At 45.5% G+C, this 19561-nt stretch overlaps 1 protein-coding gene across 5 annotated transcripts in view; it reads right to left on the bottom strand.

Moving 5' to 3' along the window:
* meis2a (Meis homeobox 2a) overlaps window positions 1-19561 on the bottom strand; it is a 176352-nt gene that overhangs the window by 43640 nt on the left and 113151 nt on the right. For 4 of the 5 annotated variants that reach the window (XM_079641579.1, XM_079641583.1, XM_079641582.1 and 1 more), the window contains one exon: window positions 3059-3204. In XM_079641579.1, the coding sequence (XP_079497705.1) occupies window positions 3059-3204 (146 nt within the window). The remainder of the gene's footprint in view (window positions 1-3058; window positions 3205-19561) is intronic. The other variant, XM_079641581.1, reaches the window with a different exon arrangement.

Here is a 19561-nt window from a genome sequence, read left to right as displayed (position 1 = left end):
CTTCTCTCCCTTACACACAATTGTTTCTCTTCTTCTATCTTACATTCCCTCTACCTGCCTACCCTCTTATGAATTGTGTAGTCCAATGCTTTTGAAGTGCAGTATAACATTTTACCCCTTACAGGGAAGTTTACCTTTCTGATAACATAATCTCCCTGTAGTATTGAAAAGCTTATACCAACAGTCTGGGATTTTCCTTCCTCTAATGTGGCTGGAAGACATCCAGAAACTCGTAGGGAGGGAGAGGGGTATTAGAGAAAGAAAGAGTGGGAGGGAGGATGGAAGGTGGGAGTGGAGAGACAGTCTGACCGCCTTCTGCCAGCTAACACCAGCTGATCTGTCCTGCCGTTTGCCAATTACATATGGGGCATTTAAGGTTGCCAGCTCACGTGCTTTCAACAACATGTGCATATGGGCTCAGTCTGAAAGAGCTCAGAGATATATCAATCCCTGTACACACTCACCGTGGAGTCTTTGCACATTTCTGTTCTGTTTGGCAACAAAAACGGTATGTTTCCCTAGAACGTTAGCATGGTAGGGATGTTGGCAACCTGCTATATGTGACTGTCGTGAAGAAAAGCATCTTGTGATTTCTCCCAAGAGAGTGTGAGGTCAGAGTGAAGCAAAGGAGGGTGGGAGGGGAGAGGGAGAGGGCAATTTTGTTATACTGAATCCAAAAGCCAACAGTTGTTACTATTGGCCTGTGTTGTTTTTCGGTGTGTGAGGGGGGGTCCAGTCCTTTTGAGCTTTTCAGAAGATGTGACAATAGCTGGATGTTGAGAACATATGTAGAGAGACCCCTGTGGCTCATAGAAGAGGAGCTCCATGCTGGCCCGGCAGTTTGAGGAAAATACAAGGCCGCTCCTTTCACTCGGACCCCTCAGTTAATGAATGCATGAATGGCAGAATGCCGCTATAGGCCATTCAGGGGCCAAAGTCCCCAAGAATTCACCCTTGCACAAACGCATCCAGCAAAGGCAAATACATTTGCTTAACAAATTAAAAGAAAGGAGAATGGCTAATGGGTGTGTGTGTGTGTGAGGCAGAGAGTTTATTGGTGGGAGAATTGGATGGTGAGAAGGGGGATAATTCAATTAGTCCTCTTCCTCAGTAGAGAAATGAAGGCAGGTTAAAAGGGAGGGATTATTATTTGTACAAGACTGGCCAGGGCTTTACACAAAAGAAACAAATAAAGATTGGAGAGAACATCTACAAGCAGGGGATGGGATAAAGGAGAGAGGGACAGAGAGCGCATTGAAAGCTCTGCTCTGTCTGAATTAACCAGCGCTCTGAAAAAATGTGCCTGTGCCCAACATAGGGCTCTCATTCCCCCTCCTTTGCTTTCCACTCTTTCAATTGAGTTTTAAAACAATTCTAAAGATAATCGTTGGCGACTCTTCCAAAAGCTCTGTATGCTTCATTATGTCGGGAGCACTGAAGCAGTTTGAGGCCTTTGCCAGGACAGATGCTAAATAATTACTTTTTTAATCTTAATTCAAGTTAGGTTTACAGTAAAACATACAGTACTATCTGCTTTAATAAAAACGATGCCAATGTTGTTTGACCCTTTAGAGCACAAACAAGGCATCGTTCCTTCAAAATGATAAAAAGAAAATGACCTACAGTAAAGCAAAAACAAAGCAGAAGCAAATAAAGCAAAAACATTTTAGAGGAGTTGATTCTGCCTCCGGCCCTCAGCCACTGAATGGTCTGAACGGTTTGGTGAGAGGTCTCCAGTCAGGGAGCGATGAAGCTGTGAACAGCTGTGAAGTCATTTTGATAATGATGAGAATAATAAGCATGCAGACTAGCGTGGTGGAGCCGCTAAGGCCTGCGAGGCTCAGGGCTTTGCTGTTGCAGCTTCACTGCTCCTGAATAGATAAAAGTGATTAAAGCACTCCTGATTATCCCTGACCAATATGTAATGGATTACAGGCCTTTCAATTAGGCCGTATTTGCTGGCCACACATTACTTGGGCTTTTGGTTAGGTAATCAGGGTACAGGAGCTTTGGGCAGGTGGCTGGGCATTGGTAAAGATGGGGGGGTACAGAGTGCACAAGGGCTGCCTGACCCTCTTAAATGTGTGGATGATCCATAAGACTGAACCTCTAAAGCAAGTCTCCTTTACTCTCTCTTATTGTACTTCTCCCTCCCCCCTACACTGTCCCCTCCATCTCTGGGACAGGGAGCCACGTGCTCCAAGAGCAGCTTATGTGTCCTGGTGAGGCCACCTCCTTCTGAAATCTGACCTGTGTTGCAAAATCAATACAGCCCGATGTTCTGATAATGTCCTGACATTAGTGAGGGTGGGGGGGACATGTGGTTCATCCCCTTTTACATGACACACACAGACAGACGGAGAAACAGACTGACACACACATAAATGGCTAGGCAGGAGAGCAAAAATAAGGATGTACCTCCAACATGAGCTATAATGTCCCAAAGTAAAGAGGATTATAACATGTGAAACTGACCAAGAGATAATAGATTAAGTCTTTGCTCATTTCAAATAAAAAAACAAACATTATTTTGGTGTTGGTCTATACAATGTGTACCCATAAACCTCTTCAAATCTAGACTTACTTATAGTAGTTAGTGTAAAAACAAATATTTATGTTTGATTTCAATTTCCATTTGTACTTGACCTGAATCTTGACACACCTTTAATAGCAGTGGCTACCATTGCTCTTAATCTGCCCCCGCATCTCATATTGGAGTAAATGTCTTGGATTGTTGGTCCCTCTTACTCAGAGTGTGCTGAGCAGAGTAAACAGTCCAAACTGATTAGATTGACCTGGTCACTGTGTCCCTGTGACAGGTGGCTGACAGGTGAGCATCACAGCTCAGCCGTCACTCAGTCCCTCAGTAACGACTATGTGACAGGTGTGTGTCTCTGTGTGTGTGTGTGTGTGTGTGTGTGTGTGTGTGTGTGTGTGTGTGTGTGTGTGTGTGTGTGTGTGTGTGTGTGTGTGTGTGTGTGTGTGTGTGTGTGTGATTATACCTGGGTTGTTTTCTTACATGTGTATCTCCCCAAAGAAAGGTAATGGCTGTGCTTACCGTGAGATGCTGGAACAGCCACGCCCTCATGATGTTAGTGGCCACCTTGGGAAAAATGCCACGCTTTTTCTGCCTCTTCTTATCCTTGTCCGGATCATCGTCATCTCCTGTGCCGGGCGATGCAACGCTGTTGTCTAAGCCATCTCCTAGACAGAAACCAAATCAGGGGTTAAATAACATCCCACTACAACACTGGCTCAGAATACAGTTTTTAAAGAAAATCCTGATCTCAAAATTCTCAGAGCTACAGACACTCAAAGCTGAGTTTAAGGCTTATGAAAAATGGATAAACGGACAAATACCAGCGATATATAGGATTTCAAAAGAACTGAGGGGTAGAGGATCGCCAAAGAAAAGCCAGTGTTGTGTAGTGAAGATATGGAGGTAGGGGGATTTAGATGGCCTTAGAGGAAAGTCTGTACAGTGAGTGAGGGGTTTACACAGAGGCCTAGCAGAGTTGTTGTATGCCCCAGAGCACGGGAGAGGGGAATAGGGGTTAATGACGGTAATGTTATGGTTGGACGCTGAAACACTAGGTTCCTCACTCAGTTCTACAGTAGGAGGAGGAGGAAAGAGAAAAAAATGGAGCCAGAGGACAAGGAGCCTTCAAGTACAGTAGGGGCCTCGGACTCATGTCATTAATTCAATTAAATTTGCATGCTTGACATAATGTAGAGCATTTTCTTCTTCATCTTTTGAAGGGAGCCAAAGGGGACAGGACGGAGACATATACAGTACTACACAGACATTCATAAATTCATGTTGCGTGCACAGACACACTCACATACAAACAAAACTCAAAGGAGTTGATCATTCACGGCATCCAGTGTAGACGCATGAGTACTAAAGTAGGGATGTGATTTGGGGTGGTTCATTGTTGCACTTCGATGCACATAATGGACTTGTCTGCCTCCCCCACCCCACCCCGAGCCCCAACTCTGTTAGTCCTCCTCTCCCACTCCCTTTCCTCGCAGCAAACCCCTCCCCTAGGTGATTCTGCCACAAGATTAGCATGACAGGCCAGCGGCGGCTTCGCCTGCATTAATGTCCGTCAGCGTTTGATTTCAAGAAGAAAACATGCACATAACCAAGGCACGATTTCTCTTTTAAACCGAAGTTTCCATCTTTGTTCTTTGCCTTTTTCTTGTTCCTCTTCCTCGGCATTAATTGTGCATTAGCAAAAATGATTTACTTTTAACAGTCATAGTTATTTTTTCTTGCCCCCGGGCACAAATGCCTTGAAAGCCTTCCTTGAGGGCATCTAAATTATGTATCTGAAAAACTCCTCCACTAAGACAGCGAAGGACCCTGACATTCTCAAAATTCAGACTCGCATGTCCTCCTGTTTTTGGGGAGGCATCAATCACAACCACCTATACAAGCCTTAATCTCGCATAAATATTTGAACTAATAACATTAAAAAGGGGGAAAGAAAAAGGATCCGACTGGCGGCGTAATCAAATGCAAAATAAATGAAGAATACAAGGACAGCAGGGGCCCTCGCTTCAGACTACTTTTTCCACTTGTTCCTCTCCCTTGTTTTTCCCTCTTTTCCCTCTCTCTCTGTCTCTCTTTCTTTTCTTTCAGTGCACAGTGTTTTCCTTCCACATCATTAGCGCAGAGCCACACGAAAGAGGAAAACAGAGAAGTGCCGACTTTGTGCTCCCCGTGTGAAGTTAAGGAAGCAACAGCCCCTCTGAAGGACATATGGGAATGGGGACACAGACTAGGGGTGTTGTAATTGTAGAATGGGCATTCATTAGTGGCAAATGCCGTAAATCCCAGGCTAAGTACGAATCCTTGTTCAGGAAAGCCTAAAACAATAAACTTTGGTCTGGCCATAGCGCTACCCTGACTGTGAGGGGCTTCCTGAGAAATGCGAGCCAGACGGAAGTCAAGTCTTACTCCCCCAGTTTGCTTCCAAACTTCAATAACAACAACTAGTGAGCTGTGAATTTGAACCACCCTCCCCTTGTTTCTTTGCTTTGAGCTTCACTGAATAATGTTGATACACAGTTTGGTTGTTTGTTTGTTGCCGCTAGGTTTTGTGTTGTTTTTTTAGCTAGTCTCTAAATCCCTCTCCTGCTGTGAGCAGTCAGGCTCATCCAATGGAACCACACAGTGGCCAAAAGGCTAGCAGATTAATTTTATTGACGTTTCCATTTTCACTGCAATGCGATAGCCTCCCCCCTGGCCAGGGCCTGAGCGACCTGTGCGTATTTACAGACTGACCTGTCACTTCATTACCCAGCATGCTCGCTGCCTCCTGCCCTAGCCCGCAAGGGTGAAACCGGACTCCAAGGCTTTCAGCTACTCTCTCCCTCTGTCTTTCTCTCACATGCACATGGATACTGTCAAGTGTGCGCAGATCAGACATGTGGCGTTCAAGCACAAACGTTGTACTCAGTATTAATAGGGTCTTTGAAGAAAAATATACATGCAAAAATGTGTGTATTCAAAATATGGGAAGATCAAATGTGGACAGAAGGTGAAAAGAAAAAGAGAAGGACAGAAGAGGAACATGAAGAAGGAAAGTGAAGGAAATAAGGAGTAGAAAAAGAATAAAGAAGACCCAACTTGCACAACCTCATTACATCTAAAGGAGAGCTGGTGCTTTGCATCCACCCCCACTCCTTTCTTATGAGCGAGAGAAGGAACGCTGCAGGGCAAATTGTCCCAAACGCTAATGGCTTCTGACTGTTCCCTGGCAACTCTGCCATTCTAACCTGTGTGGATGTGCACTCTGAAAAAAAAGGGGGAAAGAAAAAAAAAAGTGCAGGGCAGAGCAAGCAGGGGGAAGCGTCCCATCATCTGGCCATGTGACACAGATGGGGGTTGGCTATTAGGAGGCAGCCGAAAGGCCTAGGGGAGCCGAGGTGCTGGAGTGTAGCCCCAGGCACTTTTGGAAAAGCAGCGCCCTTGGAGACGGAAAAAAGAAAGCCCCCCCCTTCTCTCCCACTCTTTCCCCAGTCTCTGTCTGTCTTCCCTCAGTCTTTCCTCCTTTCTCCTTCTTCCTTACCCACTCTATCAAAATGTTGACCTAAAGTGCTTGCAATGAAAGTTTGTGCCTATTTTTATTCGCACGGAAATCGAGAAGGTGTAATCAGGCGAGATGGAAGACAATGACCAGACGCAATGAGGGCGAGAGTGAATGAAAACACTCGCAAACAAACAAGCACCAAGTCCAAGAGCGCATTACGCTCACATACATTCCCTCTCTCATCACCAGTGGGTGGTTATTAAAAATGCATTCAGATATATTGCCCTGTGAGTAAATTGGTCTCAGGGCTGAGCTCATTAACGGGCTGGGAAAGGACTGTAAACACACTGCAACTCTGCTTATCTAATGTTGGCACATTCAGGGTCGCTTCAGGATGCCTTGCTTCAGCACATTGTGTCTGCGGAAAGTAAGAGGTAATTTGGGGGAGTCCTAATGACTCTAGAGATCATGCTTCACGTCTACGAGCCACCCTGCCCCTCGGGGAGCCACTGAGGTCAGTCAGGCCTGGAAGCGTTATGGATATGGCCGCGAGTAAAGCATATTGCGGGTCTATCAGAACGCCCTCCCTTCGCTGCTCTACCATTCCGATAAACTCACGCATGAATGAATAATGACTTGTCAATAGTTGGAGAACATTCAAACCCAGTCATGGTTAGTTATCAAATAACACCCCAGACATGTTGGTCCCTGTACAATAAGAACATCTACTGAAAAGCCTCTAGACAAGCTTTAGATGTTGTGTGTGTATTATTCTAAAGGCTGTGCAGCGATTTTGCACTGGGAGGCTCCGGCATTTGTTTCAGGGTAATGAAGCAAGAGTGTAGAGGCAGTGGCTTATGGAAGCTGTGGTTAAAGCGACTAATTACAACAGACCCCCCACAACCCCTGTCAGCCCAAACTAGTCAGGCATGTTCACCCGAGCTCACCCAAATGAAGAGAAGAGACCAACTCATGAGGGTAGTAAGAAGGAAAGAGGAGTGGAAGGAGAACAGAAGCTAAGAGGCTCCTTTGGCCTTCTCTACCTTAGCACACCACTGTGACCCTCCCTCCTACACCCTCCTCTTACACCACCTCTAGCCCTGCAGGCTTGGCCTCAGAGAATGAAGAGAAAAGAAGAAGGGGATTTAGAGCCTCCCTTTTCCCTCTTTTTCTCCTCAACTTTTCAGCCAACATAAGCGGCGTTTAGCACATTCAGTCCCCCAAATGGCAGCGAATGAGAGAAGCAGTGGGGGCTCCTCTTTTGTCCGTCTGGTTACCCCTTTTATTTACTCTGGATTTACGAAGGGGTCTTTGCCGGCTCTGGGACCACATGCTCTTGACGCACACACACAATCTCTCTCACATACACACATACACAAACACGTAGAGGCTCTATTCACACCAGTGGAATGGCCAGCCCTCTGTGCTGACGGGGGATTACAGGTCTTCTGGCTATAACCGCATGCTAGCAATATGCTCCTCACTCACGTAACATGCAAAACAGACGAGTGCTAACGAGTAGAACATAATCCCTTTAATGATAAAACACACACTTGAGCGTCCAATTTCTAACAGTAAGTAACACATCGGTGTGACCACACACCATATGGTTTACTGCGCTCATTCAGATCCATACAGTAGATGAGGGCTCTAAACGGAACTCTTTTAGTGGGGCTGCACCACTGCAGCTAGTGTTTTACGCTGATTATTTCCTGATCTGTGCTTAAACAAGCAGCAGCCCCTTGCACTGGACCATAAAACAACAGCTTAGTAAACAGCAAGCATGCTGACAAATTGGTAGCGCTCAGGCCGGAGTCATTAACAGCCCTAAAACCTGTCAGAGCAATTACAACAAACTCTCTCCTTCAGCAAGTCCCCCTGCCAAACTCAGATGTCACAACCCGCCTCCTCCTTACCCTGTTACCACCAGGACACTGGCTAAAGGTGAAGCAGAGAGGACATTTTGCTCAGTTCTTCAATAGCCATGACACCAGGGAGAAATGAGGACGAGGCTCCATCTCATACACAGCAGTATCTGCATCCTGAGTGCAACGACTGAGTGGTTCCTTTTGCATGAGAAGTAATGCGTAGTTGTCTCCCCCAAAAACACATCATTAAGTGTTCCCTTAAATGAAGTGGAATAAGAGCTTCTAATTAGATGGTTTTTTTCTATGTGTGGGGAAGCGAGGCAGTCAGGCAGTAAGAAAGGCAGGGAGGGAAGGAAGGAGGGAGGAGGTGGGGGTAGTTGCTCAACAACTCCTGTACCTCCCTCCCTTCTCCGCCCCTTCTCTAAGCCCCCTAACCCTGCCATCAGGCAGATATCTCTCTGTCATCCCTGGAATGCTGGAGATAACTATCGCCTCTCCACCGATACAAGGCCTCTCTCCTCTCACAGGCACAGCTTTGACCCCACTGTGCACATCCCTACCATAGAGGGCGAGGTTGAAGTGGAGGCAACGGAGAGAATGAGAGGGGAGGGGTGAGGGTGGAGGGTTGTAGGTAAAACTTGTTTTTAACAGCCAGTCAGGCTATTTTACCTTTTAATCCAAAATAGGGCTGGAGCAAAGCCACCCTCCCCTTACAGCCTCTCCCCTGGAGCCAAAGAAGACCAGTTCGTCCAGAAGGGTGAGGGAGGAAGGGTGATGGGGGGGAGGCAGGCTGCCTGGTTACTGCCTTTTCTCCAGAGTCACTGACTACAACTCTCTTGATCTTTTCATAAGAGGATCTGCCTAACCCTTCAAATGTTTCACTGTGTGAAAAAAGGTATTCACACCATCCAATGCTGTACACTGAAAACATTATTAGTTTGATTAACCTGACCTAAAACAACTCATTCCTCATGACATCATGATATCTAACGTTTAGGGGTGCCACATGACTACTTTGAAGTTTTCTATTCCATGCATATACATGTGTATCTGAATGCACAGACAAGTGCTACTTTTACACAAATAAAATGATGTCAGCTGAGACAAGACTTTGCCATCCTAAGGGGGCTTTTATTTGAGGAGGGTAAAAGACCCAAAGAATAGAGATGGAATAAAGATGTATAAAAGAAAGGAGGCAGGCTGTTGCAGATGTCAGGACCCAATTTGCATGAATGGCAAAGGGCTAAATTGCAGGGGATGGGGGAGCTACCCTCCACCCCGCTCTTTTTGGGGGAACTAAAAGGGAGCTGTGATGCCCATGACTGCTCCTCACTCAGCAGACAGGGATCAGTGGCTAATGAAGGGCTTTGGGTCTCCACCAGACATTTCACACTCTCTGCCTTGCTGACAACTCCACCCCACTTCCCCCTGCACTCCAACACTACTCCTATGCTCCCCTTAAACTCCAAATCGAATGGGGCTAATTGGTCTCACAGGTAATCGCAGTTCTTCTTGATAAACAAATGAACCAACGTGCCAATGCACCTGTCCAAACCTTGTTTCTGTCCAGGTAGAATTTGTCCTTCTTTTTCCCCCTTACTTAAGGGTACAATGGAGCTATTCTTGATCTTAGAGCTTACAATTTACGCTACTCCCTCAATAATTTACAATTGTTATGAGAGAAAAACAGGGCTGGGATTCCACAGAGAAGCATGCCTACGCCTATTCTCAGGTTTGATGCTGCATTAAATATCAAAGAATAGGTATTTCCCAAAAGCAAGCGGGGCGATGTTGAATTGAAACAAGAATGATCATTAGTAAAACAAGCTGCTTCCACACTTTTCCTTTGTTAAAATGACTAAGTTGCTCTACTTTGGAACAATAATGTTGTGAAAGCAGGGAATAAAGAGATGAGACAGACCAAAAGAAATGGAAAGCACGAAAAAACAAGAATCTGTCTAATAGTGAAAATTGCTTTGGAATCCTCGCTATTACAAGCAGCCATGTGTTGGTTGCCAGTCTTAACTGAATGTGGTTTTGTGATTCAGAACAGCTTACAGTATTTGAGGCAATGTATGACAACAGCATCAGCGGTGATGCTCTACCCTCAATTACAATTCAAACCAAAACAAACATACTCTCTGTTTTTATCCCTGAGAGCAGACAAAGACTTGGATTTATTGCAGACATCTTTGCCACACCTGATGGACAGTGGCATCAAAGTATATTTCAGCAGAGAGCTGAGGGGTTGGCAGAGTAAATGGATTTAAAGGTTTATAAATCAACAAGTCAACCATCAGATTGTAGCCTCTGCTCAGCAGCCCTCTCATCAGGCAAATGCCATGAAGTTTTTTTTTCTACTCGCTTTCTTTTTTTTCCACACAAATGTCCTGGAGGCAGGGAACAAAGCGAGCAGAACTGATTACTGCGCTGCTGCCCCGCTCCGCCAGTCTAAACTCTGTTTGGCTTCCTAATGAGCTCACTAAAAACCCAATTCATCACCCATAACCCCTTCTCAACCTGCCTTGAAATCCCCCGTAGTGGGGGAGTCAAGGACAGTCCATGTGCAGGCTTTGGGCTGAGGTCAAGGACTGTGAGGGGTGGATATCAGCGGTAGGGGCAACAGCACGACCAAGGTTATTGTGACACTAGAGAAACTTCCTTTGGAGTTCCTGCGGTATCTAAACGTGTTCAGTGTACGCAATTCATTCATTTCCTTTCAGCCAATCTTCTTCTTTGATCGTCACACTCTATGATTTCAATACATTTTTACTATTTGCGCACAATGTGTTGTTTTTTTTTACTCTTTACACTAACCTCCCTTATCCCCTACGCCCCCCTTTTTGCCCAATACCAGCGGTGTCCCAGCCTGAGCGGAGGAATGTCCGGCTCGATGGCTGCAGCAGCGGGAATGTCCCGTTCCAGTCAGCGTTCGCACCAGAGATTTCAAGTTTAATACCCCTTCGTCCCATCCCCGCAAAGACAGGAATTTGGTGGGAAGGGAATGTAGTGGGATGGGGGGGATGAGAGAGTAGAATACAGTTCATCTATTAACGATGGGGCAAAGGAAGAGGGAGATGTGTACAAAAAGAAAGAAAGAAAGAAAGAGAGGATATTGTAGGGAGATGACAAACAGCTGAGAAGGTAGAAAAAGAGAAAAAGAAGGGAAGGCATATATCTTAATGAGGAGGTGGATGGGTGTTGGTTGGAAGGGAGGGGGTCAGAAACATAGAGGAGGGGGATGGAGGGTTGGGGTAAACTCCCACAGTTCCTCATTACATGGAGCTGAAATGATCCTCCTGACACCTGAGCTGTAACCAAGAGATTACAGAATTGATGAATCCTTGGTTTAAAATGCAGCTGTTTTATTCTGCTTTAGTAATTAATTCTTTTTCCGATAGTGTATTGATTAAGCGTAGCCCCTGATAAAGTTCAAACTGAGAGAGATCCCTGCGGGGCTTTGGCTCGGCCTGCTCTGGAGAGTCAATGAAAACTTCCTTCCTCCACCTGCATCTCTCTCTCTCTCTGTCGGCGCAGTTTACCCTCATAAATTAGTCAGGTCTGTGAGGAGTGAGTATCTGGCTTAGCTAATACTTGCTTTGTCTGGCCTCTTGCTAATACAATTCTCTGTTATGTTCATACTATCACACCTACACAAATGCAGAGGCCCTTTTAACAAAAACATTCATCTTAAGGGGATTTTTTTTTTTCTGGCATACTGACTGAAAGACTACATGTTCTCTTTGATACAGCTCTTTCACCTAGCAGCTGATTCCTCTGCTTCCCCCCTCCCTCGCTCTCATTCTCACCCTAACAGGGAATCATCGCATACACTGCGAGCGCGTCTCCTTTCACAAAACTACGCGTTTTTCCATACAGCTGTGAGTGAGTCTGATCAACAGAGGGTAGAGTGGGTTTCTCCAGGGAGCCAACTAGCAGAAAAATCAGATACAGCTTTACAAGAGAGTCAGACGCTCATGTCTTGTCAAGACCCCTCACCTACTGGCTCCTTTACAAGTCAATAACCAGGGCCCAGTGTCCTCCACCGGGCCTTGGCACACATTCACCTTGTTCTATACAGGAAGCAAAGGCAGAGGGGAGCCCACAGCTACATTTCCCATGGTGTTAATACTGGATTATTCTGTACAGTATTATGAAGATAATATTGTATTTCTGCAGTGAAATATATTTCCACATCCTAACTGTGCTGGGACACCACAATTATCCCCAACACATAACATGGACTCCTCTGTCATTCCTGTAATACATAGTGACACATAATTGGTGACCCTTTGAGGACGGAAGAGCCATTTAAAAACCTTTTCCAATATTAAGAACTAATGAAAGAATGAATGAATTATGAAAGGAGAAAGGAAAAATATAATTAGAAGGGGGAAGTAGTTCTTAATACATTTACTCGAGACTATTTCCTTTTGTTAATGGGGCCGCAGCATGCAGAGAGAGGGTTTTGACGAGGCAAGTATTGACTGTCCGCCCTGCTCCTTAAGGTAAATCCAGCAGGTCATTTAATTAAGGCCCAATTCCATGGCACTAATTTTGATTTTAGGGGCTTGACAGCTGTTGGCAGTGGAAATTGCTATGGCAGAAAAAGTGGAGCCTATTACTGCTGTGAAAAATACAAATTGAAAAGCCTTGGTTCACATTACTGCTACTCTGCCTTGCCGACTGTTCATAATTCTTATTCTTTGCATTCCTGGACCTCAGCTTTTGGATTTACACAGCAATATCATTTTAAATAATAGTCAAATGTAACAAATGCATGCAAAAGAAAACATGTCTGCGAACAATAATGTACAGTTATTTTATATTAATTTACCAAAGATTTGTTTTTTTTATCTTCCAAACTAGGTATAAGCAATTCTCCATCACACCATGGCCACTGTAGGCGTCCTGCAGTGAGATGGACCCGACTCACAATGCAGGCTGCTTATCTTCTTGGCTTGCAAGTTAATAAGAAGCATTAAAATTCCAGAAGGAAGAAAAAGAAAGCTGTTCCTCTGATGCTATTAATTAGCAGTGCTCTATAGCTCTCAGCTTTTTGAAGCTCTCCATCTCCTTTTGTTTCAGCCTCTTTTTACTTTTTTTCTGAAAGGCCTTCGTTATTGACTTTTCAATTTTCCCCCTCACATCCACCCCCTGCGCTAGCAGTAACACCAGCGCTTCTGCAGCAGTGCCCAGCCCCAACGATACCCCCAAGCCCACTCTCCGAGACGCTGGCTGGGGAGCCCGGAGTGCTGGTCCAGCCCTACAGCTCCCACCAGCCCACCACTCACTCCCAACGAGACCAGAATCAAAGAGAGAGGCCCTTAAAATATAACCATGGGTATAATGAGGGTGCTCCAAAGAACAATAAGCATATACACCAAAGGAGAAAGGAGAGTAGGAGTACAAAAGAAAGACTATAAGACTGCTGGCCTGAAAGTGTTCTTGAGAAGCGAACAACAGAGGGAGGATGAGAAAAAAGAAACAGAATGATACTTTGCTTTGGTAGAAAAGGGCAAAGGGGCACAGCCAGTGGTGATGGTAGCCAGGGCCACGCATCTATCCGACCACATATCTGAACCTAAAACAACAAGGGGGTCTGCCGCATGCCTCTGGAGCCAAAGGGAGCACGACTAATTTCTGCACAACAATAGGCCTGGATGGGCGCCCACACAATGGCAGGTGCTTTGAATAGCAGCAGGGCCCTTGCTTCTCCTCTCTCACTCCGAGGGCTCGGGCTCTGGCTTGTGTAACCTTTCATTTTCAACCGGGCTTCCTTTTGACTCATAAAGGATGAAAATGATCTCATGGGGGGTGAAGGGGGGTTGTGGGTGGGGGGGGGGGGGGGTGCGAAGGAGTAAGAGACGGCCAGGCCTGTGAGGCACAATCCAGATCAGATCCGTGTTTTCTTTGCATGTTATCTACCTCCTTTTTCTCTATCTCTAATCTTTTTTTTTATTTTCTCTCCCTCTCTTTCTGTATTTACAGTATTTCTTTCTCTTTATTCTGCTTGTCTCACTTTTTCTCCACCTAATTGTTTCCATCGACTGTTGGTCTGTTGTGTTATTATTTTTTCAGTTGTGTTTGTTGTGCTGCTGCTGGGCTGTCCTGTAGGCCATGGTGCATTGGTAAAGGCAGTTTTCCCCCCACCTAAAGAGCATTCTTTCCGGGGTCACAAGGTCAGGCTTCGCAGATGTCTCCTGCAGACACTCAGTTGTCTAAGGACTGCATCCCTGGGAGTAAGCATTCGTTCAAAACAATGCAGCCCCCCTCTTTACTTTGGAAAATGTTAAATGTTTTTTCTTTTTTTGTCTCTCTTTTTCCTACCTCTCTGATTTCATTGTTTTATTTTTGAATATGTCACTATGTAGTGAGGGTAATTTTTCCAAGTTGGAGGTTTTTGTGCTTGGATAAAGAGAGAAAGAACTGGTTATCACAAGATAGTGGTGTTTTCTGCCTGCTTTCATTCTTTTAAAAAGTCCCCGTCTCCCTAAGTTTCCTACAATTGTTCTAATGGGGCCTTAGTCATCCTTGCCTGATGGCAGAGGGAAAGATGCTTTTAAAGGTCTTAGTGTGTGTGTTGCCATGGGAGAAAAATGAAAACATGTAGATATACAAGAAGCCCCTAAGTAAGCAGGACAGAGGCCAAACAAAGAGAGACCCTAAATGAACAGAAAGACAATATTTGAACTACAACTGCGAAGTCTCGATTTCAACAAAAAAATGTATGGAAGAGAACTCCTTTGCCAAATGGCTTTCATTAAAAAGAAATCAGCTAGGGGGCGGAGCGGGACACTGGTAAAAGAGAGGAGATTGCAGCATTTAACATGCAAGTTCTGCCTCAGAACATGGAAAAGTGTGTAATTGGAACAACATTTAAAAAATCCAGGCAGTGAGCTATCCCTGAATATCTTTCTCCTTTTCATCTTGCTTTTCCTTGTTCCTTTTTCTCTTCTCTCGTTTTGATATGGTGTTTTCGCTTCCCCCTCCAAACATCCTCTCTGTATTCTGCAAATTGATAACCCTCTAAATGAATTATGTTAAATGCATAATGAAGGTTTTCTCAGCTTCAGCCCTGCAGCCAGCCAGGATGGAGCTTCTCGTTTGGCATGTTTGATTCGTTTTGTTGCGCATTTAGCCCCAGTGTTCCTTCGGAGTGTTCACTGCTTGGGGCATGTAAATAAGAAATTATCCTTGCTGACTAACATGGCTAATACCTCCTCTGGGGTAATCAAAAATTATTAGATGCTTGCTTCCAATAAACATTAGGGCTCATGGCATTAACCACTGTCAAATCGCTCACATCCGCCTGCTCCCCAATAGCCATAAAATGGGTGAACAAAAGTGATCAGGTGTGGAAAAAGCACGTTGAAACTGAGAGACTGCGGGACTTCTATTATGCCTAAAAAAGCAGCCCTTGGCTTTAAGAGTCATTAAAGCATGTACTAGAGTGGGAATCAGACGAGAAAATGAGCTTATCTTGTATAATGCCCTCAAAAGCTTTGCATAAACGTGAAAGATGTGCGCGTGAAAATCAGCAGCAGAGAGGAAGAACTCGGGATTGTAACACACTTCCTTTATGATCCTCCCACTCTCTTGGATGGCGGCAGCATGGTTAAAGCACTACCTGTAGGGTATAGCTGCTCTGCTATGTTCCAAATATTCTTCAGTGTGTAAACCCTGGTTTACACAAGGGAAAACCACACAGCAAGTGAACAAGCTATAGCTGGCCTTGCTAAGCCACTCTACTCAACCGCTTGCTGTCTCTGGGAGGGACCTTTTCTGTGATGTGGGGTTCGGATATTAGGGGGAGGAGAATTGGGAGGGTGGGGGTGGTGGAGGAGATTAAAGAGCCAAGGGAGGCAGAAGAAAGGAAAGAAAGTAAAAGAGCACAAGGCCCATTGGTCAAACACAAAGGGGGAGAGAGGGAAAGGACATTTGAAGTCAGGGTTAAACTCCAAATAAGCACACCTTAAACGGGCCTGTGTAAGCTGGCAGTCAGGGTTTTTGGACTTTCCCTGCAGGTGTGCCTTTGACAGACTTGGCCTCCATAACCTCTCTCTGATCTAGAATGGGGCCCGGGGTTGGACACAGAAGAAAACCAATGGCATCTTGCTGCCTCTGCTTCCCATTCTACGCCTATTACATTTACACACGCATGCTTAAACTCTCTGTAAACACACATACAGACACAAACACACTGCCAAACAAGCGGAAAACAAATCTGGTGAGGACATGAGCAATTGGATTATCACCTCTTAAGGGTGACTTCTTGGCTGACCCCCTTCAGGCAAGCCTGCTGAAACAAGACAGAAAATGTCCTGGGAAAACACTCTCCCTTTAAAGAACCGAAGCACTGTCATCCTTGTGAAAACACAGCGGCAGCAGCATTAATGGACGAGGAAATGCCCTTTGGGGCACATGCTCAAATCCCTTTTAGACGTATTACATCAGAGCCTTGTGCACTCCTCATCATCAACACATGCACCGGAGTAATCAGCAAAGGAACATGGGTGTGTAAACCCGATGAACTGACACAACAGCACTGCACTCAGCTTTGTTTTTGGCCCAAGCCTTTGCATAAAAGAGAGAAAAAGTCACTACTTCCCTGAAACACCTTCTCTTTTCTGCTTTTTAATTATTCTCAACTCACTCACAGATAAGCCAATCTTCATCTACTTCCCATAGAAAGAGAAGAAAAGAGAAAAAGTGTCTCCCCCCCAAACTTTCCCTTAATGGTGCAAAACAGACATTCCCCTCAGCTGCTGTCAGAATAATCTGGGTAATTCTTTCCCTATGTTCTCCAAACATTAGTTTGCACATTAAGCTGACCCAGTTAATGTGCCTTTCCTGCTGTGTAGGACCCAGTTCGCGGCCAAGCTAGGCCAGGCTGGTTTGGGCCGGGTCGCACTGGGGGCCTGTTCGTGATTATGGACCAGAGGGACCAGGCCCCAGCCAGAACTGAGGGAGAGTGGAGAGAGAGGAAGAGAGGAGTGGAAACGATAAGAGGAAAAGCGGGAAAGCATGAGCTGCAGTGTGGATGGAGTAGTGGTGATGTTGTGGGTTCAGAAGTATGTTACTGGAAGTGGAGCCGACTCTACTGGCAGCCCGCATCCCTTTGCAGTTCCTTTGCTTTCCTTGTTTTCATGTGTTTTTTCTCTCTCATCATCTATAGACTAAGAACGTAACACAGGGTCAGGAGAAACACAGAGAGACATTAACAAAAAGGAGGAGAGAACGGAAGGAAGGAGAGGGCTGAGGGAGCTGATCATTCTCTTTCATCACATTTTGGATAGGGGCCAGGTAGTCTGCGGTACCGAGCGCGAGACAGAGATGGGTGAGAGAGGAGAGGAGTGTGGGGGAGAGGGTGGGAGAAAGAGCCTGAGATGCAGAGCCCCTTGAAACAGCTTGAAGTGCAGCATCGCTTAAGTAAGAGTGCACATATGCCCACACACACTATGTCTGTGTGTGTGTGTGTGTGTGTGTGTGTGTGTGTGTGTGTGTGTGTGTGTGTGTGTGTGTGTGTGTGTGTGTGTGTGTGTGTGTGTGTGTGTGTGTGTGTGTGTGTGTGTGTGTGTGTGTGTGTGTGTGTGTGTGTGTGTGTGTGTGTGTGTGTGTGTGTGTGCGTGTGCGTGTGTGCACAGGAGAGTGACAGCCATTCCCGTAAATGCCCGTGAATGCTGAATCCAGCAAGAATCTGGTGTTAGAGCAGAAGCAGGGAGAGATCCATTTTAAAACTATGTGCATTAACTGTACTTTTCCCCATAGATTAAGCACTCCATATGAATAATTTAGCCTCTCTTATGCTAATGGGATCATGAAAGTATCCCCTCCGTACCGTGTTTTCTCCCCCTCCACTGCAACACTTCTCAGCTTTCAACAATGGCCCTGCCCCTTCCCAACAAACCATCAGACAGACACACTGCACTGTTTTCACAACAGACACCTGACTAACATGGAGCTGACATGTAGTGACAAGGCTAAAATTGCATGAGGTAGCCTGTTGAGGAACACTGTGGCCTTGTTAACCTCATTAGGCAGGTATATTGTGAGCATGTTTTCTGTTGAAGTGCAGTTTACTTGCTGACACTGGCAGAGATATAGCAAGTTATAGTTTGAATAGTTGGCTGCACTTGTTGTAATGTTTATGTGATTGCTGTTCCATTGAGCTGGTTTTGTAAAGGGCTATGGTGGCAAACTGCTCCACTTACATTCTGCTGAGGGCATGTGTGTTTTCTTTCGAGAGGGGAAGTGGACATATCCTGTGTGTTTATGTGTTTCTCTGGCCTTTTTTTGTTCGGCCTCTGCCATCACACACTAAAATATACCCATGCACACATTTACAACGCATACACACCCTTGTTGCTTCAGCATTGTTTTGTGGCGAGGTGGGGGCACTGTGTAACAATTATCAGTGCTCCAACAGCTGGGAGTGAGAGCCATGAAACAGCAGGGCTTGGGTCTGCTTTATTGTTTATCTGTTGTTTATGGGCCAGTGTTCAGCTTTAATTACTACACTAAATTAAACTCTAACAGGCACTTAGAGGGAACCAGCTAACACACGCACATGCACAGAAACTCACCCACACACTCACACTATATACTTTCTATACACAGACACACCTCACTGATCACTCCAGAGATGGAGTATAGGCTACTAAAATGCATCAAGGCTTCCATCTTGCGTTTAGCACAGACTCTGCTAATCTTTCTGTTGTGATTACATTTCTTTTAAAAATGTTCCTCACTAAGTTTGGGTCTTCTTTAGCCCTTAGTGTTGCTGTAAGAAAAGCCAAAGGTCTGTAAAACAGATTCAACAGGCCTTGTTCATGTTGGCGCTCTCTGGGCTGACCCGGGAGTCGTGTCCCCACCAGGAATGACCCCCCTCTGGTGAGCTCAACCACAAAGACCTTGCTGAGTGGGGCCCCTGGTCAGGGCCAAGGGAGCTCACCACACTCCCCACGCATACACACACATGTACCACAATACCATCAAGCGCAGCATGCTCCCTTGGAGCCGAACACTCAAGCTCTCCCTCTCTTCCTCCCTTTCTCTCCATCTCAGCCTCTCTCAGTCTCCCTGGGGAGTCCGTCTATCCGCAGAGCGTGGGGATTGTTCAATTGCTGAGAAAATGTACAAAATGCTTTCTCCTCTCTTCTGCTGAGCCTTTCCCATTTACAGTAGAATCGTACAGAAAGCCCCTTTACTCACCACTCAACATGTCAACGTGGATTTTGGTCTTCATGCATAGCTAATAATTACAAGTGTGGACTGGAGCTGAGGCATGCACGCACACACACTCAGACACACACGTATACACATACAGCAAGAGGGGGGGAAACGATACCTACCATGCTGAATCAGAGTTGGGGATTTACAATTCATGACTGAGTGCTTTTGACTCTACTGTGTTTGGTGTGGGCAAACGTGCAGAGTATTTCCTCATGCTGCTCCATCACACTTTGGATGTTTAACATATTACGGACACCTGCTTGGAAACGACTGCTATCTTAAGGCATGCACATTTATCAAGTTTAACTCCCTGCAACTGATGTCTCTGATGTTTCTAGATAAGCTAGCTTGGAGGAGCTCCAAAGGACTGTTAATCAAAATGAAGTGCGAGCAGAGCCAATGAAGTTATTGTGTGTTACC

This window comes from Notothenia rossii (assembly GCF_949606895.1).
Source record: "Notothenia rossii genome assembly, chromosome: 7".
NCBI classification, from domain to species: domain Eukaryota; kingdom Metazoa; phylum Chordata; class Actinopteri; order Perciformes; family Nototheniidae; genus Notothenia; species Notothenia rossii.
Note: the sequence above shows the minus strand (reverse complement) of the source record. Positions and strands in the feature narration are given on the sequence as shown.